The 24,298-nt window shown below is 45.1% G+C and overlaps 1 protein-coding gene across 2 annotated transcripts in view; it reads right to left on the reverse strand.

Moving 5' to 3' along the window:
- Positions 1-21,400, reverse strand: part of LONRF3 (LON peptidase N-terminal domain and ring finger 3) — a 35,649-nt gene extending 14,249 nt beyond the window's left edge. The window contains exons 1-6 of one of the 2 annotated variants that reach the window (XM_037146007.2): positions 20,448-21,400; positions 17,649-17,767; positions 15,223-15,345; positions 10,827-10,982; positions 8,489-8,753; positions 7,620-7,710 (exon numbers count right to left, since the gene is read on the reverse strand). In XM_037146007.2, coding sequence (XP_037001902.2) covers positions 7,620-7,710; positions 8,489-8,753; positions 10,827-10,982; positions 15,223-15,345; positions 17,649-17,767; positions 20,448-21,255 — 1,562 coding nt within the window. In that variant the 5' untranslated portion in view covers positions 21,256-21,400. The remainder of the gene's footprint in view (positions 1-7,619; positions 7,711-8,488; positions 8,754-10,826; positions 10,983-15,222; positions 15,346-17,648; positions 17,768-20,447) is intronic. The other variant, XM_037146006.2, reaches the window with a different exon arrangement.
- Between the last annotated feature and the right edge of the window lie 2,898 nt (positions 21,401-24,298).

A 24,298-nucleotide genomic window follows, 5' to 3' on the forward strand; every position in this document is an offset into this window, starting at 1 on the left:
TTTTCACTGTCTATAGATGAATACCCAGCGTGTCTGAATAGATTCTTCTGTTCTAACATATTTAGCCAACTTCTTCACTTGAGTGTATGCAAACACACAGATAGATAAATACTCACATATTCATATGTTTACCTGTTTAACCACTTTATATCACATGGTAATGGAAAAAGACTTGGTTTCTTTGCTAACCTTGACTCTATTTTGTACCTATGCAATATTTACTCCCTGAAGGATCTTGAAATTGCACCTGTAACAAACATATCAATATAACTGCCTTTTGTATGAATGAATCATTGTTCTAGGAGCAGTAGAATAATATTATTAATGTGCTTACTGATAGATAGATAGATACATACATATGTAGATATATACATATGTATCCATATATATACTTCAATTAAATTTTATTTTAATTGTTTTGTGAGAGTTGGATGTTTTTTCAAAGAAATCTGGGGGTCTTTTTAAAAGCTATTCTGTACATTGAGAGATTCATGGATTTACTTTGCTTAAAGAAAGGCTCACCTGTAGCAGAACCACTGGGTTGGGGCAGCTGAAAATGATGGTTTATAAATGGAGCTCCCACTCACCAAGAGGACAGAAAGAAGGGAAAGACCATGACCAGACTATTTTGACCTCACAGGAGCGTCAGATGAAAGAGGCTGCCAGCTGCACAGCCCCCTCATGAGGCTTTGGCTGAGAGGTGCATCAGCAGCCTGGCCCACACTGCCAGACTGAGAAGAATCAAAATATCAGAGCTGAAAAGTACTTGAGAAAAAATTAATCTCACCAACCAGAATGAAACTGAAGTCTAGGGGGGATTCGGTTACTTATCTACGTGTACACAGCTAACTGTTGGCCAATGAAAGGATCTTCAACTTCTCTCCAGTCATGTGTTCTTTCTATTACAACAATGATTCTCAACTGTTGCTGTGAGTGAGAGTCTCCTGGGGAGCTTTTTCTTTAAACAGCTTTATTGATGTATAATTGACCTGTAAATTAACTGCACATACTTAAAGTATACAGTTTGATAAGTTGTAACATATACACACACCTATGAAATCATCTCCACAATCAAGATTGTGAACATATTCGTCACCCTCAAACATCTCATGCCCCTTTGTAAACCCTCCCTCCCACTCTCCTCATCCTGCACTCCCCATCACCTGGGGGACTTTTAAAAACTACACATGCTTGGGACCACATCCGCAGAGATTCAGATCAGTTGGTTCAGAGTAAGGGCCAGGCATCAGGAGTTTTTAAAACTCCTTGGGTGGTCTTAATGTGCAACCAGAGTTGAGAACCACTGTATTACACACTCTTACTAATCTCTGCAGAAACAAACCTTCTGTCACCTGTGGAGCTTTAAACATGTAGACATGGCGAAGCCCCACTGGATACACTTTGTCCATCAGCAGGTCAAGGGAAGAGACAGGGATTTGATATTTTTAACAAGACCTTGTAAGTCTGGAGTAGAAGTGAGACTTTTCATATATTCACCTTGTTTTACTTTTCGAATGTTATAATCCTTTTTTGAAAGTAACTAACTTACTTTCAAGTAATACATTTTAGCTATTAAATTGTCCAAAAAGTAAAATTAATTTTCAAAAGACCCTCTTTATGATGGAGGTCCTAACTGCTTCACCAAGGCAAAAAGAAAAATAAATCAAAGTTTGAGAACTGGGAAGAAAAAAACCAAATCTGTCATTATTCACAAATAGTATGATGATGAACTTAAAAAATCTAAGAGAGTCTACCTAATGATTATTAGAATTAATAAGTTGCTAGAATTCACAAGATTGCTACAAAACTACACATACAACAGTATCCTATATATCAGCAACAAACATGAGAAAATTGATTTTTAAAGATGACATTTACAATTGCTTTTCAAAATCAAGTACCAAGAATAAATCTAACAAAAGTTGTACAAGGCGTCTATCGGAAACAACTATAAACACTTCACTGAAAGAAAATAAAGAAGATCTAAATAAGCACCAATACAAATCCCACAGGTTATTTCACTTGTGTGTTTGTTTTTGTGGAACAAGTTGATTTCTACACTTTATAAGGCAAGCCACAGGACCAAGAAAAGCCAAGACACTTCTGAAGAGCAATAATGTCGAGGACTTGGTCTACCAGATGTCAGAACTTATAACGCTCTAGTGATTAAAACAGTATAGGACTAGCACAAGGACACATAAATCTGTAGAGTAGAATAGAAAAGCCCAGAAATAGATCCAGACACAGATTCTTGATTTATGACAAATGTGGCATTTCAAAACAGAAGGGAGATTTTCAGTGCATAAATAGCATTCTCAATACATGCTAGTTGGTATATATGCTGCTGAAGCAAGCACAATAAGTGCTATTTGGGAATAGTTGGTTATCCACAGAGGGAAATGGAGTTAAACCATTTCTCACACTATACACAGAAATCAATTCCATGTGAGCTGTAAAAATAAGTGTGAAAGACAAACAGTAAAGCTTTTAGAAGATGAACAGAATATCTTTATGACCTCAAGGTTTAAAAAAAGATTTCTTAAACAAGACACATACAAAATACACTAACTATAACTGAAGAGATTGGTAATTTTTCTTCATTAAAATTAAGAACTTGTAAGTTCATGAAAAGATGTCATTAAGAGAGCAAATAGGCAAGCCACAGAATGAGAGAGGATGCTTGTAGCACTACTGACTAACAAAAGACTTGTATTTAGAGCATATATAGAGTTCCTGCAAGTCATTAAGAAAAAAAGAGACTGGAATGGGAGAAATAGACATAAAACTGTACTTGAAAAATAACTAAATAAAATTTTTAAAAAAGAAAAAAAGAGAGAACCTAATAAAAAATGGGCAAAGACTTATATGCACCAGTATACATAAAAACTGTTTGTAGCAATGTTCTTCATAATAGCCCCAAACTAGAAAATGCCCAAATATCCATCTGTAATAGAACTAATATTGTGGTAGATTCATACAGTGAGACAATATACATACACTTAAGAAAATGAACAAACTTCACCTACCTGTAATAACATTGGTAAATCTTAATACTGAGGGAAAGAAAGCAGAACAAAAGAATACATTTGGGATCATTTCATTTACATAATGGATTTTTAAAAAAATAGGCAAAACTAAATTACACTGTTTAGAGATGCATTCATGGGTGGTAAAACTATCTTTTTAAAGAAAAGATAAAAGTGAAGATAATGGTTTCAGGAGGAGGGTGAGGGAGTTGTGATTTGAAAGCAGTGTCTGGTCAGCATCTGGGGTGTTGACACTCTCATTTCTTGAACCGAGATGGGTTGCATGAGTGTCCTTTTACAATATTTTGGTAAGAGCATACACTTGTATTTATGTACTTTTCCACCATGTAGATTTCACAATTAAAATGTTGTGCAAAAGTGTGATTTACAGGCTGATTGGGGACCCATGCTGTGGTCTAAGTACTAACACAGCCAAACCAGAGTATCTCACTTCCTCAGTAATGTCAGTCTCATGAATCAGAATGCTTTACATTATTCAATGAGGCTAATGATGAAGATGATTGATGAATCTGTATCTGCAAAACTATTTTGCCTGAGAATTTCAGTATTGGATCTTTAGTTCATTTAACAATGTCATTCACATAAAATGACAATGATATAGCTGGTTAATTAATTGCAATAACTACTGACATTTAATGAGCAGAGTGATATAGATACAAAAGGATACAGCAACTCTTTGTAAGAGCTATGATTAAAATGGCCCTGATCTGTATGATCACAAACAAAAGTGCTGTCACAGATGGTGCATAATTATTGCTTTGAAATAACTCAAGGTTCAAATGCTTAGATATATCACCTTTCAACATTGAATTCACTTCTATATCCAGGGTGACTGTACTACAAAGGCTGACTGAATAAAGTAATTACAAACAGATAGAATGTTGTTCCTATTGTCCTCTTGCTATTCTCAGTGTGTACAATACTATTTTTCACATAAATTAAGTTTATATATTAATAGGCAGTAATTATTATTAGCTCCATTTTACTACTGAGGAAATTAAGATCCAGACAGGTTAAATAATTTGCCCAAGGTCACATGGCTAATGAGGGCTTGGCTGTGATGTCACATCTGATTCCCAGCCGCATCTTCTTTCTCCACCATAAGACATGGCCATGACTGTATGTACCTCTATCTCTAGAACAGACATCAATCCATGTATGTGTAGAAGCACATACTCATACACACTTTTCTCCCTACATTTGTTTCCTTCCTTCCCTTCTCCTCTACCCTGAGAGACGACTCTGGACAGATATATGGGTGGATGAATAGATAGATAGATAGATAGATAGATAGATAGATAGACAACAGATATACTCTTGAATTCTTCTACCTTTTCTTTACCACTTTTGAGAATGATTTCAGAAAACACTTCATGGGTACATTTACAAATCAGAATAGAGCCAGATTTTTCCACAAGAAAACATTTTACCTTGTCACATGAGGGACTGAACAATGATAATAATAAATGTTTTCAGTTAGATCTCAGTCTGGATAAAATGTTTAGGTTATCTGAAAGTAGCTATCTTTTCTCACCAGTTACATCCTTGTATTGTGTTCCTCTGTGCTATCGAATGACAGCAAAGAGGAACAGAGAAGGAGGGGGAGATAGAGAGAGGGAGAGAAAATAGAATAGAACAGAAAGAACTGACTCCCTAACACCCAGGTAGTTGAGTAGCTAAACCTAGTTTAAATATGAAGTTTTTTTGTTTTAATTGACAAAGAGGTCACTGGGTCATTAGGTAACTGGTTCAGCTATCAAACATTCTTGCTCCATATCTCAAAATATTCTTGTCACCCCAAAAGTACTTCTCTACAGGAGCCCCAGAGGTAACACCCCATGGCTAGGGTATCCATATCAGGTAAATCTCAAGGGAGGATTTTCTGTCACCAAAGACTGAGGGGCAGAATTCCTAGGTGTTGGAATTAGGAAGAAACCTCCCCAGCAGAGAGAGAGTTGGAGACTGAAAACTTCCTCATGAATACACCCGCCAATTATTGCTCTATTCACCCTTTTCACCCTTTCCTGCAGAATTTATAAGCTGCTCCTTATTTTCTCTGTTGACTCACAATAGATAAATTCACACTCTAACTTGTTTTCTACCAATGCAGCACCACAGGACTGCAGTTAATTCTAGAAACTTGCATAGAAGATACAAATGTCTAGTTCATGACCCAGCAGATTGCTTTAAAATATATGTCCCCTTAGACCTTCTCCCACAAAGACACATGAGGGTCATAATAAAACCTAATAATAATCCTAGTCACAATAATAAGAAGAAAAACACTAAAAGAGAAGTGAAAACAGGAGCTTTTTCAAGACTACAATAATTCAAGCTAAAACAGGTATATGAAAATAGCCCCTATCAACTTCTGATTTGTGACTTAGAGACAAACCTTGTTGGAAGGGGAACTACATGCTTCTAACCAAGGGTTACAGTTTTAAGAGCCTTTAGAAAAAAATGCTCTCTGAATTTGGCAGGTTTCTTTTTGCCATAAAGCATCTAGGGTCCCCCTATAACTTCCTGACCTATAAAAGAGCTACTTCAAACATGGCTTTTTGTTTTGAAGTCTCACTTGGAACAGAGGGGGCAGGATAAGGGAAATAATAGCTTTTAAACTCAGAGCAAGAAAACTAAAAGGGGTCTTATCTTGGTGTTTACCTCTTGGACCAGATTTCTAACCCTTCTCTGAAGCCCCCTGTTGAGACCAGGGACAAACAAGATGAAAGGGAGAAAACAGAGGAAAGGGAACAAAAGAACTTCAACCTCAGGATTCTTAGTCCTCAGGGAAAACACAAACAGGATGAGTCTGTGTTTTTTATTCTGTGTCCCCTGGATGTCAGGAGAAGGGATAAGTACACGAAGGAGTTGGGCTTTCTGAGCAAGACGAATCAAGCCTCTCAAAGTCTGACATATGAAAGTCCACAACTCACATCACAGGCTTAGAGTCGCCATAGCATTTCCTGTGGAAGCCACTTCTCTGCTAGGAAGCAGTTTCTCTATCCTATACTTTGGTTCTAGCATGACCCACCTGCCACTTTGTTGTGGAGGAAAGGGAGGTGGTAAAAGAAAACAAACTCCCAACATATATGGAAGGCTTTCCTTGAGTGCTTCTACATTCCATATGTTGAACTGTTCATTATCACATCTGTCTGAGCTCATGAGCAAATCTGCCAACTCTAATTCTTTTAAGAGAAACAAAAAGTACATGTTAAGGTAATGGCTGCCTTACTCATTTTTATTCAGGATGGCAAGAAAAATCATTCTGAGTACAAATGGATGTGATTGATATGGAAGGCTTGTAAAGGGCAAGAAAACATCTGAGGATCCTCTGCTGGCTGGATCCTACTATATGGTGGACCAAAAGATTTTTTCTTGACATATCTTCTCTTGTCTCAACCATCTGAACAACTTTTGTGCAAGTATCTCAATCTTCTCTTGTGTTCTTTTAGAAAAAAGACAGATTTGAGACTTTACTGAAAACTGTGGTCCTTGTACACATTTACATACAACATCAGGGAATCTGTAGATCTATTAGAATGTATACATGGAACCTCTTCATGGACCTAAAGAAAGGAACCTATGGTCTAAGATAAAAAAGTAATTAATATTTATTGAGTACTTACTCTGTGTCAGGCACTATGCTAATTGTTTTAAATAGATTTTCTCAATTAATCGTAACCACCCCATGGGATAGGGACTACTGTTATCTATTTTACTGATGAGAAAACAGTGGCGCAGAGAGTCATTTGTTGCAGGTCCAACAGCCAGTAAGTGGAAGAGCCATGGTTCAAACCCAAGCCATCTACCTTTGGAGCACCTCCTCTTAGCCACAAGGTCACAGCTTTGAAATTAAAACAAATGAAAGTATTTTTTTCACATAGACTACGATTATAGCAACTTCCTTTGGCAGGGCAGAGAGGCATTTCGATAATTTGTCTCAAGAAATCTGAAAAAGTACAGATGATAAGGCACTGGGCAAAGGAAAGATGCTTGGCCAAGCAGTACAGGCTTACTACTAATTCTCTTCATGGAACAAAACAAACACTAGGCAGGTCTTCTACTTTGTTTCCAAAACATAGACCTATGGCACTGGCATTAGTCCTTGAGCTTTGAGGTCTTGATCCAGTAGTTAGCATTAGTTTCAGAGTCATAATCTAGATACCTACAAAGGCCAGGAAAGTGATGTAAATGTGAGATGCAGGCTAAGGTAAGGCAGTGAGGGGGGGGGCCATTACCAACTGGAGAGTGTGTGTCCTGTCTCAGGATATTCACATTTCACAACAAAAAATCCCGTTGAAGACAAAACACGAGACATTTAGCCTGTGGGCTACCAGGTTGTGACCTCTGAGTAGGCCATTTCTTCCCACTCTCTCAGTATTTCCAAATGCAGGGAATGCAATCAGTACACAGAGGACACAAGCTAGTCTATGTCACAATTGATGTAATCTCCTTTTCGCTAGAACCATGTTTTTATGTTCTAACCGATGGAGCAGTAGGTCGCTAGCAGAAAGATCTACACACCAGAGAGGAAGAGTGCTCAGGCAGTAGGTGATACCACATATCACATACCTCATACATAGGGAGCATTCAAGGTCAGATGCATCAAAAGATGCTAGGGGAACACTGAGAGCAGGTTTGGCCCCCATATCAGTGGGAGGATCTGCAATTTAGAAAGCAATAAATTAGAGCTGGAGCTACCTTGGTTTCACAGACTGTATTTCTGAGGCTAAAAATCCCAATTACTTTTTTGGTTTCCACTCTCACCCCCTTCTAGAAAGTTGATTTAATGACCACCTGACCCACTGAAAATGGGATACCCTGAAATAGACTCTCAAGGTGTCCAGCAGCCCCATTAAAAGAGAAGTGCAAGTTAGGGGATGTCCAGGAACCCTGGGGACTTCATTCCAGCACAACAGGCATTTCATACAGCAGGAGCAGCAGCAGCAACTCCTTTGAGTGAGCCACGCCTTCAAAGCTGATACTTAATCTTGGCACTGCCCACCTCTCTTGGAAAGCTATTGAGCTGCAGCTGCTGTTTCTCAGATGCCTACCTACAGAAACACAACTGGGAATGAGCAGAGCGTGGCCTGATCACACAGCTGGTCCTTCATTCCTGGAACAGGGATCAGAGTAGGGAGAGTTTGGCCTGGCCATAAGTGACACCATCAAGGGCATTGGATATTATTACTTGGGACTGTGTTTGACCTTATGCCTTGGCTTCCCATTATAATTATTCTTGAGCACTGGCAGTATGCTAGGAACTGTGCATACTCTCATGGAAACTTCCTAGCAACTCCTGAGGTGTCACAGCTAAGTGCCAGAGCAGGGCCACACACCCAGAGCCTCAGGAGCCCTTATATGGAGAGCAAAAAACCTGTATATACTGGGGAACCCAGGCATCTCCTCCAAGCCCCTTTAACCCTGGGTAGAGTCTGTACCTGGCTTAGAGGCCTTATTAGGCACCCCTGTGTCTTGGGGTTCAATCTGACAGTGTTTCCTTTTCTTTTCCTGGCATTTGCCAGTCTTGATGGAGGCAGCTTCTAGAGAGGCAGAGTCCCTGTTCTCCTCTTCTCCTTCCTGGTCTTTCATGTCACCACCTTGTTGCCCATCCTCCTTTACTTTCATTGGGTTCATCAGGCTCTTACAGTCTCCACTGGCTACTGCATCTTCCTGACTGGAACAATGTGGGAGCTCTGTATTTTCCTGGATGAAGAAAGAGCCAAACATCAGAATCTACTAAGGACCAACACTGTGCTCTGATATTCATTCCACAAGGGACAGAGAGAGAACTACACAGCTCTGATCATTTAGGGGACATGTAGCTTAACCGGGGAGGGTAGTTATAAGGCATACTTCCTACGTCTGCCCACATATCATCAATGACAAAGGCATGCCCAGTATGGGAAGAGTGGAGGGACTTCCCTAGGCAAGGACAGAAAGGCATGTAGGGGAGAGATTCCTTGGGCAGTGGTGAAGGGGAGAAATGTAAGATGCAGCACCAGTCCCCTCTCCTACCCAGATGATTCCAAGGTTATCAACATTAGGGAAAGCAAGGCATGCAGTAAGGGTATCCTGTCACTCAGTGCTTCCTCTCACCTTGCTGCCATTCTAGGCTAGCTGGGAGCCCCACAGCCCAGCTCCAAAAGGACTTTAAGTAAGGCTTTGTCACAGGTATGTCCATAGACCTGCAGAGTTACTTCATGCTCCAGAGCTGTATCTTATACTGGTCAAATGAACTAGGGCCAAACTATTCCCTTTACTAGATTTTGAGGAAGAAATCTGAAAAAGAGACAAAATCATTGGGTAAAACAATGAATAATGTCTCTAGCCTTTCAAAGAATGTTTGTCCAGGAGAGGGATATTTGAAAATGGATTTACAAATAAATCCAATGACAAAGTGTTTATGCAGATTTACCAGGAGAATCCCTCTCTATTCTAAACCCATAGTCTACAGGTCCAAATGCCTATGTTCCTGTTTCCCTTCCAACCCCTGCCAAAAAATTGGTAGATAGATGAAAAATGAGAGCCATGAGGTTAGGAGAAAAGAATGAAGTGAGGAGAAAAAGGATGTGGGTTTTCTCAGTCTCTAACTTGGGGAGTTCAGGGTTTTTTTCCCAGCACCATAACAATGCTGTATCCTCAACTCTCATGAGCCCTAGGCATTGTCTACACAGGAGGACACTGCTTTGCAAAGCACAGTTGGGGTGGAAACCCCATCCTGATCCCCAGCTGGCTCTCACTGGAAAGCCAGGGGTGGTCTTTTTCTTCATTTTGGATTGAATTACAATTAGAAGTTACCCCAGGCACTTTGCTTCAGTGTTAGTGTTCTTACACATATAATCATGATCTCATACAATGACTGAAATGCACTAGGGCTTCTCTGACTTCAGGAGATACTCTGAGTTCTGCCTTCCCCCTCTTTGAGATGAACACACCTGCATTTCATTCCTTCTCCTGAGCAGGGAAAGAAGGTTTCCACTTGCCAGAGAATGCAAGAAGCCACAGAGATCCCAGGGCTTCCACACAGGGGAAGAACACAGGGCCCAAGTGGAGCAGGGACTGCAGCCCTAAGGAGTTGAGGTAGTCAGCACTAAACCCTGCCTTCAAGTCTGCACCCCAGTGGCTGTCCACTTTCCCTCTGCTGAGAAAGTCAGGCCTGTTCCTGAACAGAACCACTCCGTGGTTCTGTTCCTTTGTTTTCAAAGAAAAGCACAAATACCTGTCTTCCTCCCAGGAACTTAACCCCACCCAAATTGCTTTCCTTTTCTCATCCTCAAATAGGTACTGGAAATCTACTTATGTGTATAAGGCATATTGCAGGAATAGAAAATTGCCTCCACTTGGGAATCAAATGGAGTTGTCTTTACAAGGAAATCAGTTGGTGCTCAAAGACCAGCAAGTTGAACAAATAAAAAAGCAGGAAAGGAGGAGCTGTCAGGCCCTTTTCCCAGGCTCCACCCCTAGGCTGATAAAGCCACCTCATTGAATGGCTCCAACGGAAGTGGACCAATTCCTTTCTAGTTCTGTCAAATCTCTCTCAGCTGGGTCTAAACCAAGAACTGAAAAATAAATGTAACAAATCATAAACTCTGGGACGATGCCTGAAATCCAGTTTTATCTTTAAGAAGTAACCTTCTAACAAAGAACATAACCACTAGCCACTCCATTTCTTCTTTCTCAGGAACTAAAGTAGGAGAGGTAGGGCTCACTCCCCAGGCTTGCCCACAAAACAGCCAAATGAAGCGTCACAAACGAGCTGGGTGAGTTGAGTTTTACCTGTGACAACTTTGGTAGATTATGGCTGGTGCCTTCAGTAGCCATTGACTCTACGTGTTCCTTTAATCTAGGGTGAGGTGCCAACAGCTTCAGGATATCGGGAGAGTGTTCCTGAGAATCCCCCGGGACTGATGGTGAAAAGAAACTAAGGAGAAGCTGTGACATAAAACAGAAGACTTCACTACTTAAATTTCTAAAGCGACTCAGGTGAAGGGGCAAGGGTAGGAAGGGGCGGGGGGGGGGCAAAGCTTGTAGGGCAAAAGTCCAATGGGGGAGCCTTGGATCAGACAGACCAGGGCAGACCAGAGCAGATCAGTGCAGGAGTCCTCACTTCAACGTGCATCAGAATCACTTGGGAGCTTACTTAAAGTCCACGTTCTGAGTTCCCATGCCTGGCTCCCCAGGTATGAATTGTGGCTGGAGAATCTGCATTTTTAAAAGGTATCACAGATGCCTCTGTCATCCTAGTCAAACTTAAGAACTATCACCGTAGTGCTACCACTACATAGAAATATCTGCATAGGGTTTAAAAGCCTATTTAGGAGAAAAGAGACAAAGAGGTGAAGGCAGGAGGCAAACATCACCTGGGGGACCTGGAGGCATATTTGTAATACCCCAGTGGGTAAAAGTCTACCATTGTCTTCTAGGTTCCAATATTTCTTACCTTTGCCTGCCCATTTTACTCCCTCTTTCCCCAACCATCATCCTTGGATCTTTAATCCCTTTCACACTGAAGTGTTAGAAAAAGCAGAAGCTGACCTTCCTTCCTCCATTTCCAGCCTCTCATCCTCTATTCTGACCTTCAGTTTTCAAAGGAAAGTCAAGTAACTTCAAACACCAGTACTGGGGCAGACAAGTTCCAGTGTATAGCTGGTTCCCTTGTGATGGGATAAGACTTTTGGGTGAGAAGATCCAGAAGGAACTGGGAGTCAGTGACGGGTATTCTAGTGCAGGCTGCATCCTTGGCTGCCCAAATTCTTGCCTCAATTTGCCCCTGTGCCAAAAGGGACTATTAATACATGCGTATATATTCTATGTAACATGTAACACAGGACGGGTCACTTGGCTTCCAAAACATTCAAGTGTTCACCACTGAGAGGCCCCTGCAGTGTTTGGAGACCCACTAAAGGATGTTTTACCCCCTTGTTCAGGGTACATAGTCAGGGTATTAACTGATCAAGGGAACCTGACAGAAACTCTGACCAAACTCCAGTTTGATTTGTCCCCTTGCTGGCCTCCACAGTTCCTTCATGATGTTTCTTCAGACGTCAGCACTTACCACGTAACCAAACCCTGCTCAGCCTTAGAGGCTCAGTTCCAGTGCTGCCTACCCCTACTACCCCAGACTGTCTGATGTCACCTGTCCTTTCATGTTCTCCACTGAACTATAATATAAGCACCTTACACTACATAGTCATGTGTCAGCCTCAAATCTTATCACAGATATAAGTCTTTTTCTCTAACCATATGGGCATAGAGGTCACATGATAGATGTCTGACAGATACTCATCACACTGGATGGAATTGAATTAAGACACTTATCCATCCCAGGACCCAGGGAGAGCCCTTGGATTCAGGCTCAAAGTCCTCAGACAGATCTGTAACCTTCCATTTATGGGAAACCCACTTCCTAAGTCTAAGTTGGTGAAAGAGTGAGGTGGGGAGGCACTTACTGTACCCACGGGCATAAATGCGAGCTTTCAGAGCCTCTCCTCCACAGAAGCTAAAATTGACTCTCAGAAGCCATCCTGAGTGGCCCAACAGGATCAATTCATTTCTAAAGCAATCTCGCTCACCTTCTTCCCAAAACAGCATGATGCTCTTCAGTAGCAGCCACACACCATCTTAAGGTATGAAGATTAAAAAGGGCAGAGCGTGGTGAGAGGGAGCTGAGGTAGAAGGGAAAGATCAAAGGAAACAAGGCAGAAACAACAGCAGCATTTTGCTTCTTCCCTTTACTACCTAAGATCTTATTCTCAGCCTTCCCAATGGCTTTGGAAAACAAAAGTTGGGGTCAACTATCAGTGATAATAATCATTCCACATAGGTGAAAGTCAAACCCACTTCAGTGTCAGCCCAAAAAAGGCCCAAATGGGTCAAGAAGGAGAAAAAAAGAATCCGAGGTCTGTGTCTAAAGTAACTAATTAATGCCAAGTGAACTGGACCACCTCTGTCAAATCTGAAAATGGGAAAATCCAGTAAATAAGCACTGCTGAGGGCCCTCAGTGTTCTTTTTTTAAAAGAATTTATTTATTTATCTTTAGAGGGGAAGGGAAGGAGAGAGGGAGAGAAATATCAATGTATGCTTGCCTCTCATACGTCCCCTGCTGGGAACTGGCTTGAAATCCAGGCATATGCCCTGACTGGGAATCAAACCACAAAACTCTGGTTCACAGGCCCGTGCTCAATCCACTGAGCTATGCCAGCCAGGGCTAGGGCCCTCAGTGTTCTTAAATGGCTGCCATGCTCTTGTCACACTCAGGGGATATTTGCCTCTAAATTCTTGCCCCAGCACACTCATTATGGGCACATTTTCATATTATCTGGTATTGATATTGCAGTGGGTAACACATTCAGGACTGCAAGGTTTTTGAAGACTAATACAGGTTTATGCCTCTCATCCTTGAACCTGACATCTGCCTCTGTTGGACTTTGCATACTCTGTCCCCAAAGTCAAGGTTTTTCTAACTGCCTCTGTTCAGCCACTCCAGATCTTGATGGTCCCATTGGTACTCTCTGGCCAACCACAGCGATGAATGCTGAGAGTCCAGGAGTGTCCTCCCAGAACAGCAGGATGGTGAAGCAGCTAGAAGGTAGACTCTGGAAGCAGGTGGAGTTGGTTTTGAATGCTCTTCCACCAATCACTAGCTGCATGACCTTGGGAAAGTCACCAAGCCTCAGAATCCTCATCCATCTTATTTGTAACATGGGGATAAATAATAGTACCTACTCCCATAGAGATGTTGTGGGGATTAAATTATATCTTCCACAGAGAGCCCTAGTACACTGCCTGGTGCATAGGAAATACTCAGTAATGTTAGCTATTATTATTATTATTATTATTATTATTATTATCCAAAACATGGACTACACTTAAGATTTGTTGAAGGGTCCAGAGCTTGGAGGGTCCATCTGTGCTTCTCTCAAGAACACCTTGTCCATATTCCCAAATCAGGTCAAAACAACTCCCCAGAAAAGAAATCTGTCAGAGGCAGAACCTCCAGGGCCATGCTTTTCTTCATACATTCATTTCACTAAAGATTCATTTCTGGAGCCTTCGGGAGACTAGTCCTGTCTTTTGCTGCCTTTCTTCATCTGATGCCCTGCCAAACCACACTAGAACAGAAGCACTTGGAGTGTAGTGGTAAATTGGAGGTGGGGCATAGGGAGAGCAGAGGCCACCACTGACTGTCAGTATCCAACTTCAGGCCAATTAGCCAGGCACACTGAGAGCACACTACACAAGGGTAAGCAACAAAGTCTGTGAAGTGAGGATGCTTGAGCCTTCACTAATACTCTCAGCACTTCATGCAGCTTTTTCAAATAACCACATTCTCCTGGGACTCAAGAGTTGGAACAACTGTTTGGATTACAGTCATACTTTGGTACTCGTTGACTTCAGAACTCATCAAACCCTGTACTCATTGCATTTTGACAAGAAAAAAATGTTTCCGCTCTCAGTGCTTGCTCCGGCTTCATCACACTTGTATGTGTCGCAACACCACCCCGCAAGAGAAAATGCTTTATCATATGGTACTCATTGGTTTTGGCACTTGTCACAAGTTCTGGAATGAATGAACAAGTACTGAGGTACTACTGTATATTGTATTGGTCACTGAATTACATTTTTGAGGTAGGGTATGTATTTTATTTCTAGCAATGGAGCTGAAGATTGAGGTTGTGCATATGGCAAGGGATATGGGGACCAGCATCCTTTCTGAGGAGCTGGCTTTCCAGTGTGGCTGGTAAAGCTGTGACTTGGCCAAAATAATCTACAAAGCATTCTACAGCTGCAGATAGCCCCACACCTGTGCCCTCCTGTCAAGAGCCAGAATCTCCTCAGTGAGCCTCCATCCCTATGTTAACTGGTTTGGATTTATTTTATCTTGTTTTTGTCCCACTGAAAACCCAAACCCTGAGTCAAAGAAGCAGGAACATTCTTCACAGGTTCCTACAGAAATGCAACAACAGGTCAATCTAATTGTACACATCAAGAGGAGGGTGATTTGGGAGCAATCAATTGGCACTTGTGTCTCCCTTCTGTCTCCATAACCCAGGGGTTCCCCCACTCAAGACCCCAAATGCCCTGGAAGGTAGTTCCCTCACTCCCCTTCCTGGAGAAGACAGTGAGGTGGGAGCCCTCTGGGCAGCTGGACCTGATATCATCTCAACTCACCCTTTGGGCTTCAGATCTTGCTCTTTTGTTCTTTCCATCCAGGGACACACAGTATAGAAATTCTCTTAGTGCTTCTTCCACCTTGCCTAGGGTGGCTAAGGCTTGCGCTTTTCTGAAGTGTGCCTGGAAGAAAATGTTAGCATTCAATCCCACTCTTATTCACCTTCTTGACACTGCTCTTCTTAACACTAGCTAGACTTCACTATTGCCTGAAGCATTTCAAAGGATTATCTTATATATAGTGCTACAATATAGACAACTGTTCTGAAGTTCATTTTAAAGAAAACAAAACTGAAACTCAGATAAGTGACTTGCTCAAAGTAACAGAGCTGATAAATTCTGGAATCAGGGTTTGAGCCTGGGACTGACTGACACTGAGGTCCAAATTTTTAACCACTGGGCAGTACTACCTCCCCCCCAACCATGTGGCTCCGCCATTGTACTGGAGGGATCAACAACTAGCAAGAGCAGTCATATCAACACATGCTAACCAGCTTTCAGGACCTGCCCAAATATGTCTTCCTACCAACTAGTCTGTCAAGCAGAGGCCTAGTCCAAATTACCGACTTGAATGACCACCTACACTTACAGATCATGTTTTAGAAGATGCCTAAGGGAAGGGATATCACCTCCCTGAGACCTCAACAACAAAGCTGGAACTAAAACTGTGGTCTGGGACCCTCAGACAGTTCTACCTAATAGAGCAGACTTCCCTTCAAAGGGCTAACCAGGGGCAGAGAGGTAAGCCTCTCCACTTACCTGTGGGGAACTAAAACTCCTGTTTAATACTTCCATCAACTCTTCCTCCACTGGGGAAGTTACTTTTCCCACTTCATCCAAAAGGGTCCATTACTTACTCAGCCCTGTTTCCCATTGCTCTATCAAGACCCCACTCTTAGGCCCTAGGTCAAGGGTAAGAGTAGAAAAAGTTGCAAGAGAAGTCCTCTTAGCCCTGGGCAGGTCCCTGACCTGTGCTGCTGCAAGGTCTGAAATGCTCCCACTGGAGCTCCTTTGGGTTAACATATTGGTGACTTTTAGCAACCTGTAAATGCATTCCTTGGCAAAGAGAACATACTACTAATCCATCACCCATGAAAATCTTCTCATGAAAGACATAAGATTCACTTCGACATTAATGGCATTGTATGTTTTTTCTGAAGTTCCCAGACCCTGCCAAATGTTTGATAATTTGTTATTCTCATAAATTTGACATCAAAAGTCATGAGGTAGCAAAGCTTGACCTAAAATGATATAAAGTGGATTATATTCTTTATCCCACTTAGTGTGAATTGTCATGTAATACACTGCGAAACACTAGCGTGTTTGATTATGAGGCACTCTCTAAAACTCTGAGGATGTTAATTCATTTAAAGTCTTTCTGGAATTGGAAGAATTCCTGAGTCTGAACACATCTGGCCCCATGAAATTCATAAAGAAATCATGGACCTGGACTTGCATAAGTTGAGTGTCCAAGGAAGGCATCCTGGGATTGCACAGAGCGAGCACTATACCAAGACTCAGCAAGTGTTATAGCTCAAAGAATGAACCTTTGGCCATGCTCATCTGCGACCCTCAATGCATCCCTGTGAGGTAATCAGGATAGATAACAATAGCTTCATTTTTCAAACAAGGACACTGGGAGCCCAGAGAGTAAAGCGACTTCCCCATGGTCACTTAGCTGGGAATAAGTAGAGTTCAGGTTCAAATCTTATCTTCTAAACCAAATATTGACATGTGGCTGAGGGCCAGTTGCTGAGGCCACAACACAGATGCAAAAAGCGACACTTTGCATCCTGGTATTCTGAGAGATGCTTAGCCTGTCTTTTCCCCCACCCTTCTATGTGACCTAGATGTTTGTGGATACTGACAGGTTGAGTGACTATATTAAGGACTCTAAATGGCACAACCAGCCAGCAACACTTCTCTTACCCTCTACTTTCTACTATCCCTGGAAAATCATGGTGGTGATGATGACAGCAAACATTTATACAATACTATGTGCCAGGCATTGTTCTAAGCATCTTACAGGTTTTAGCTCATGTAATCCCCACAACAAATGCTGTTCAGTAAGCACTTTGAATATCCTCATTTTATATATGGTAAGATGAGGCACAGAAAGGTTAAGTCATTTGCCCAAGGTGACACAGCTTATAAAAGTAGTAGAGTTGGGACATAAACTCAGATAGTCGGGCTCCTAAGTCCATGCTGCTGTGCAGGTCATCAATTGAAGGTCAAATTGGAGAAGAATCCAGTTCCCTTGAAGATCCCTAAGTCACCCTTTGTCAAGGGACCCTCAGCTCCTTTGCAAAGCTGCCTCCCAGCTCTGCTTGATCTCTAGTGCCTCCACCCCACCCTGGGCAGCAGCCCTTCTTGCCAATTCCTGTCTAAAATATGACCCCTTCCCATCCCTCCCATTCCACACTCACCTTAAAACCCATTGGGCGGAGCTTACATGCTATTTCTGCATCATGCAGTGCGTCCTCATGAGACTCCAAGGTGAAATAAATTTGAGACCGGTTGCTATAAAGCAAGTGGTCATTCGGAGCTGCCAAATGAGGGAGAAAAAGCCCTCATTAATGGCCCCCAGCAAAAACATATTATAAGTCCTGTATGAGGATACATCTTAAGCAAAGGGCAAGTTTTCTAGGACTTTTCTCTTGGAGATCCAAAAGGTTAGACTCAATTTCTATCCCTAATATTGCCCTGCTGACCACACATCCCCAGCCACTCTGGCTCTGAGATGTCCCAGTTGTAAAGAAATAATTCTTGCCTCTCTCTCAAGCAGTTCCTTAGAGGGCCTGTGGTGTCAGTGATGCATCAACAACTTTGACATAGAACAAATCCTGGCACCCCGCTTTGTAGTCATATGGGACTAGCAACTAGCAGCCTGGTTTCTGAGTGAAGTATTACCCATAAGGAAACAGGCCATGGAGGAGGGAGAGGGAGGTGGCCAGATGTGACCTGCATCCTGGCCACCAGGAAGACCAGTTCAAGTTAGTCCTCTGGTGGTAACAGCAACCTCTCTGTGTAGAAACCGTGAACATAGGAAGTTTCTCTAAGAAAATGGAAATGTATTTGCAAGGCTCTATCCTTTCATTACAATGGTCAAATGTGAATAAACCTGAGCAAGGTTTCTGAACATAAAGTGAGGTTGGCTCTGATTCAACACTCTGAATCACTAGATGCCAGGGCTGGACAGGCCTTTACAAATCATCTGGCTCAACCAACCCATTCTTCAGATGAGAAAAATCAAGCCCAGACAGGAGAAGGCATCTGCTGAAAGTCACAGAGGTAGTTGGTCAGACTCATTGTTAATTGGCCAGACATAGAATCTGGGGTGGGGAGTAGTTTTGTTTTTTCTGAAGGGGATATACAGTGTTTAGAATAATGAGGAGAGTCTGGTCGTCCTCCAGCAGAAAGATACTCCTTGCTGGGAAGGCCCCTTTCCTCCTAGAAGGGCGAAGTAGTCTTGACATATTCTCCCTGACTGCTCTGACCATGCAAGGAAAAACCCCAGGGCAAAGGAGCCCTGCAGAGGTGGCTGAAAAGAATGGAACCTCTCTTGGAGATCTGGACTTAAGTGGCTTCCACCTGTCTTCTTCACATTGCTGTACTCTTCCAGAGGGACCTGCCTCCAGCTAATGTTGAAGGAATAGGCTTCCCCCTGGCCAGGTGTGTCTGAGGGTTTGCTTGGGTGCCTATTCCTTACTGTAAAGATATTAGCAAAACGTTTGCAGTCTTCTATGTCCCTTCGTTTCTGCAGCACATGCCAGCCCAGTGGCAGCTCACAGTGTGTGTGTGCATAGGGTGTGTATGTGTGTGTAGGAAATGCCCATTTCCCTCAGGTTCTAGTCTTGACCAGTCAGCCTTAATTCCTCCTCTTTCCCCCAATACCTGTTGCCAGTTCTGGGGGAAGATCAACAGGTGGAGACTCCAGCCCACCCCCTCCTCAACCCATCAGAGTCAGGCTCAGGGCACCCTCAATCCCAGAGCCCTGTCTGACCAGCCCTGCTGCCTCCTTCCTCCCCAGCACGTTTCGTCAGACACCGCCTCACTGGCTGAGCTTCTGGCAGCCTGCCTGAACTGGGCAACACAGGCAAGAGGCTCAGTGGCTACTCCCTGGGTCCGGATGTGGGAAGGGACGTCGAGGGAGCTTCTTCCTGCAGAAATACCCGCACCCTAGTCCGGCTGCAGGCATGGAGTTAGCCACGTTGTCCTTGACTCCACAAAGCCCACCCATCTGTCTCCAGGCAGCACGGGAAAGCGGGACAGAGACCTGTCCCAGTCGCAGCTTGCCCACAGCCTCCCGGGATTCCTGAGCAGTCGCCAGGCCGGTCTTTTACCGGGCTGGCAAGGTAAGGGTTCCAAGCGAGGGCGCAGGCAGCGGGCTGGAGCGGGAAGGGGGTGGGGGGAGCATCTATTTCAGCTGAGGATCCTGTGATAGGAAGCGGTGACAATGAGTCACAGGGCAGCGAGGCGCGAGCGCTCCTCCCTCCATGCTCGCGGGATGGTTTCTGAGGCAAGCGTGGCCCACTTCGGTTACCTCAGCCGTTACACAATCCGGCCCGCCTGCCTGCCCGCCCGCGCGAAGGAGGGGCTGCCCGGCCCGGGCCGCTCGTGGCCCTTATGCAACCAGTGCTCTCCTGACCTAATTCCACGCCAGACCCACCCCACCCTAAGCCGCGGCCCCGGAAGGGACACCTCCCGGCCAAAACGGCGGCCCGGGCAAGGCGGGACAGCAGATGAAGGCGTTTAGTGAACACCTCAGACTGGCAGGAACCCAGCTGAGCCAGCGCGAGGGTGGAAAGGGTGCGAAGTTCCCCTCTCAGCAGGGAAGGTGCAGGCAGGTGTAAGAGGGGACCCAGGCGTGCAAAGGCAGAAGAGGGAAACAGAGTCGGTAACACCCATCAACAAACAGAGTGACAAGGGTGGGAAAGACAGAGAAAAGGAGGAATGAAACAGTGTCATAAACACAAACAGAGATGCAGAAACACAGAGGCTAACAGGAGATACAGAAAAAAGCAAAGAGCAACAGGAACAAAGAGGCAGCGACACAGAAAAAGAAAGAAAAATTGGTAGGGATAGAAGAAAAAGTCAAAGACTGAACTCCATAAACCCCTCCGCCACTCCGGTCCCAGTACGTCCCAGATCCCCCGCGCCCTTCTCTGCCCGGTCCATCCCTCATCTCCCTGCGGGTTCATTGCCGGGAGGCGCGGTAGGCTCACCTAGTCTGACTGCCTCGTTGTACTTGAGCAGCGCTGCTTCCACCTGGCGCTCTCGGTACAGTCGGTTGCCCTCGTGCCGGAGTTGCGACGCCCGTGCTGGACCAGGGAACAACTTGCCTAGGAGACCGCTGAGCACCACGTTGACCCGCAGCGGCGGCGGCGCCTGCTGAGCAGCCCTCCGGGCTCCGCGCGCCCGCCCTGTGGCCACCATCAACGCGGAGAGCTTGACGCCGCACAACGCACAGCGCCGGTCGGCTGCCCGCCCGCGTTCCAGGCACAGTTTACAAAAGGTGTGGCCGCATGACAAGGACACGGGGTCTGATAGAAATCCATGGCACTTTCGGCACTTGAAGCCGTCCCACACCTCGGAGGCTTCAGCAGCCGTTGCCGCCGCTGCCTCGTCCGACACCACCAGCTTTGCCGCGCTGCTCCGGTTCTCGGGCACCGGAGCCAACGCCTCTCCTTGCGGGACGTTCTCCGCCAAGCAGCGCACCAGCTGCTCCAGTTGTTGGGCCACCAGCTGCTGACGTTCCGACAGCTGTCTGTACACCTCGAGAGCTTCCCGGAGGCGTCCCCCAGACGCCAGGGCGTCGGCCTGCCTGAGCAGGACTTTGCACTCCGGCGTCGAGGCTGTAGGAGGCTGCTCTCGCTCCGGCTCTCGAGTCGGTAGAAGTTCGGGGCCTTTCACCTCCGGATGGGGGCCCGTATCTACACGGGTCACTGATGCCGACGGCTGCGCCAGCTCTAAGTTGTTGCTGCCAAGCTCGGAGGGCAAGCTCAGCATCTGTCCAGTCGGCAGTGAATCCATAGAGGGAGTGACACGCGCACAGCAAGGCGTCTAGGAGCCAAGGATCCGGGACTCAGAGCGGCAGCTGGAGGGAATTAGGGCTGCCACCGCGGCCGTGCCACCGCACACCGGTCCTGGACGCGCCTCCACAAGCTCCATGCCGGCCGCCGCGCGCAGGCTAATAACTGTCTTGTCTCAGCAAAGTGTTATATAAAACAGTACCACGTGACTCGCCGCCAAGCTGCTCATTGGCCAGCCACAGGAAAATTGTTACAAAACCAGACAGTTTTGTAACAGTGTTGCGCTTGCTTCTTTTGGCTTCACTTTTCTTGGCTTCTTTTTGAGGTTGTTTGTGTTTACACTCCGCCTATTTCCCCTGCCAATGTGGTTCCTTTTCGGACGAGGGAGAGAGAAAGAAAACTCAGTGTGTTCTCTCGGGCTCTTCCGTCTCCATACTACCCCATCCCATCTCCAGACTGGCCAGCGAACAAGTCCCCTCTTCCAGCCATTTGCTAGCGGCTCTTCCCCACCATGCCCCACTTGGAGAGGCCGGTACCTCTAGGATAACGGTATGGCAGGTCTTTTGGGACGCCCCAGTCTCGTCCTTCTAGGGACGACCACTAGTGTCTGCGAAGGGAAAGGGGTGGGGAGAGTCCCCTGGAAGCTCCCATTCCATCACGGCCCCTGCCAGCAAGCTCTGGAAGCTCCGGCCCAGCTCCTCATACCAGAGCCCCTTACCACCGTCCCCGGGAGTCCTCCAAAAGCAGTCAATGCAATTATCCGAGGGCGCTGGGTTTCCCGTTCTGGGAGCGGCACGGAGCAGCAGCCCAGGGGATATAGAAGTTGGGCAGCGAGGGCTAAAAGATGAGGTAAGTGCCTACAATATTCGCTCGCTACCTGGGGCCTGGGGGTGGCGCCACGCGTGTCCCATTCTTCACCTCCCTGGTCCCCAACCCCGGAACCCGCGCTGGCGCGGGTGCTGAACAGAACTTGCACTGGGCGCTGGGAACGGGCGGGGCCGCGACAACTTGGCCTGTGGGAGTCAGAGGGTACTCTGTGGGCAAGCGGAGAAGGACCAGAGAGTGCTACTCCAGAGAAAGTCGGCGAATCCTGGCGCTGCAGCGGTGGACCAAGCTGTCTCCAGGTTCGCTGCTCCAGAGCCCTGCGTTCACACATTCTCACACCACAGTCTCGGGGTGCGCTCCAGGGGTAGGGTTGAGCAAAAGCTGCAGGAGCTTGGCTCCAATGGCTAGCGACCCTTGAGGGTGCTCCGATCACTTCCAGAAGGCCATTGTGAACTGCCCACACTCTCTCCTTTCAGTCGCCACACTTTAGATGGGAGCCACAATCACAAACAAGGAGGCAATGCCTAGAGATCTAAAGGAATAGCTCACTCTTCCACCACCCATGTGGGGTCTCCTCAGCCCGTCACGCTGCACGGAGTAGGGAGTTAGGGTCTGGGCTTGCCTCTAGCTCAGTCAGCCTCCGTCTGAGAGCTCAGGGCAGTGCCTGGAGCAGTGCCCCGAGCAGTACTTGGGGTAGAGCGCCGCCCCTGGGCCCTGGGGCGCAACCTACAGTTGTGTCCACTTCATAGCTGACTGACCTTTGGCAAGTGACCTAAATTCTGGGAGCCGATAACTTCACATGGCAGAAAGGGGCAAGGGATCTCTCTCAAGTCTCTTATAAGGACACGAATGTCATTCATGAGGGGACCTCATAACCTAGTCACTTCCCGGATGTCCCACCACCACATTATCACATTGGGGATTAGCTTTCAACTTATGTATTTTGGGGTGAAACAGTCTCTATCAGGGTCCCCAGCATTATCTGCATGCAACTTCTGGCACCTGTATGGAGGGGCAGTCTGTGGCACAGATAAAGAGATTTATATGAAAGGGCCATGAAATGGGTAATGATGAAAACCTCTTAATTCAACAGCTTTATCCATTTGACAAGTTTTAAAAAATTGATATTGGTCACCCAAAATTGTCTTCCAGATGCAGATCTGGGATGTGCCTGCCCAGGGAGGGTCACTGTGACAAGTCAAGTATGCACTCCCCGGGTCGCTTTCCCTCCTTTGCTGGTCAGGGGTGAATGTGCGAGGAGAAGGTCTAGTTTAGGCAGTGGGTCTCAGTTCTTCAGGCATGAAGTAGAGATTCTCTCATCAGGTACCTCCTCTAGCAGGTGCATGTGCCCAAGATTAACCATGAACTTGATCAGGAATGTTAGTAGCTACCAGTGGCATGTAGGGTGCATTGTGCAAAAGACAGCACCCTCAATTCACTGAGCAGACTTCACAAGAGTTTTACATTGTATACTACTTGTAAGACAACACCAAATGGGTTTCTATTGAATACTGGAAAACATTACCACAGTGGGTTTCTTTCCTTCTTTATTTAAAGTTAACAAGCATTACATTGTTATACATTTGAAGACCAACTCAGAAGTTTCTCACTCAAAACTTCCTCCCCTTTGCCCTTATTAATTAGAGCTCCCTAGAAGGAGGGGAGAAGAGAGATTGACAACACTTTTTCAGATGCAAATATTCCGTCTGGAGGACTAGAGTTTTCAAACCTTCACTTATTTTGCTAAGGTTAACCAGGAAAAAGAGCAAGTTGATCTTCGACTCCTTGTCAATTGACTGCAGTAAGTAATGGGGCTCTGGAGCCCAGATGGCTCAACCCTAGGTCCTCTTACCAGGGCAGCCTCACATTCATCTCTTTTATTAAAGAAAGCCTTTCCCTTCTAAACTAAAACGTTTGAAAACCGTGGCAATTTTCACCTATTTTTATGTATTTGTTGAGCATCTTCTATGTATTAGGCACTGTTCTAGGTATTAGAAATGCATTAAAGTAGCACTTGACTCCCAGGTCATCCCTCACATATGGTAGCACATTTCCCCCACACATATTCTTGTCCTCACTTCCCAGGGTGACTAGAAGTTCCATAAGGGCAAGGATTATTAGTGTCTTGTGTCTCTCATGTCCTTCTCAAAGGACAGTATTTGAAGAGAGTGTACTGAACGTGACAATGGACATTATGGTGCTGGATGGGAATGTGTAGA

Source organism: Artibeus jamaicensis, unplaced genomic scaffold (assembly GCF_021234435.1).
Source record: "Artibeus jamaicensis isolate MK-2021 breed Jamaican fruit bat unplaced genomic scaffold, CSHL_Jam_final scaffold_378, whole genome shotgun sequence".
NCBI lineage: Eukaryota > Metazoa > Chordata > Mammalia > Chiroptera > Phyllostomidae > Artibeus > Artibeus jamaicensis.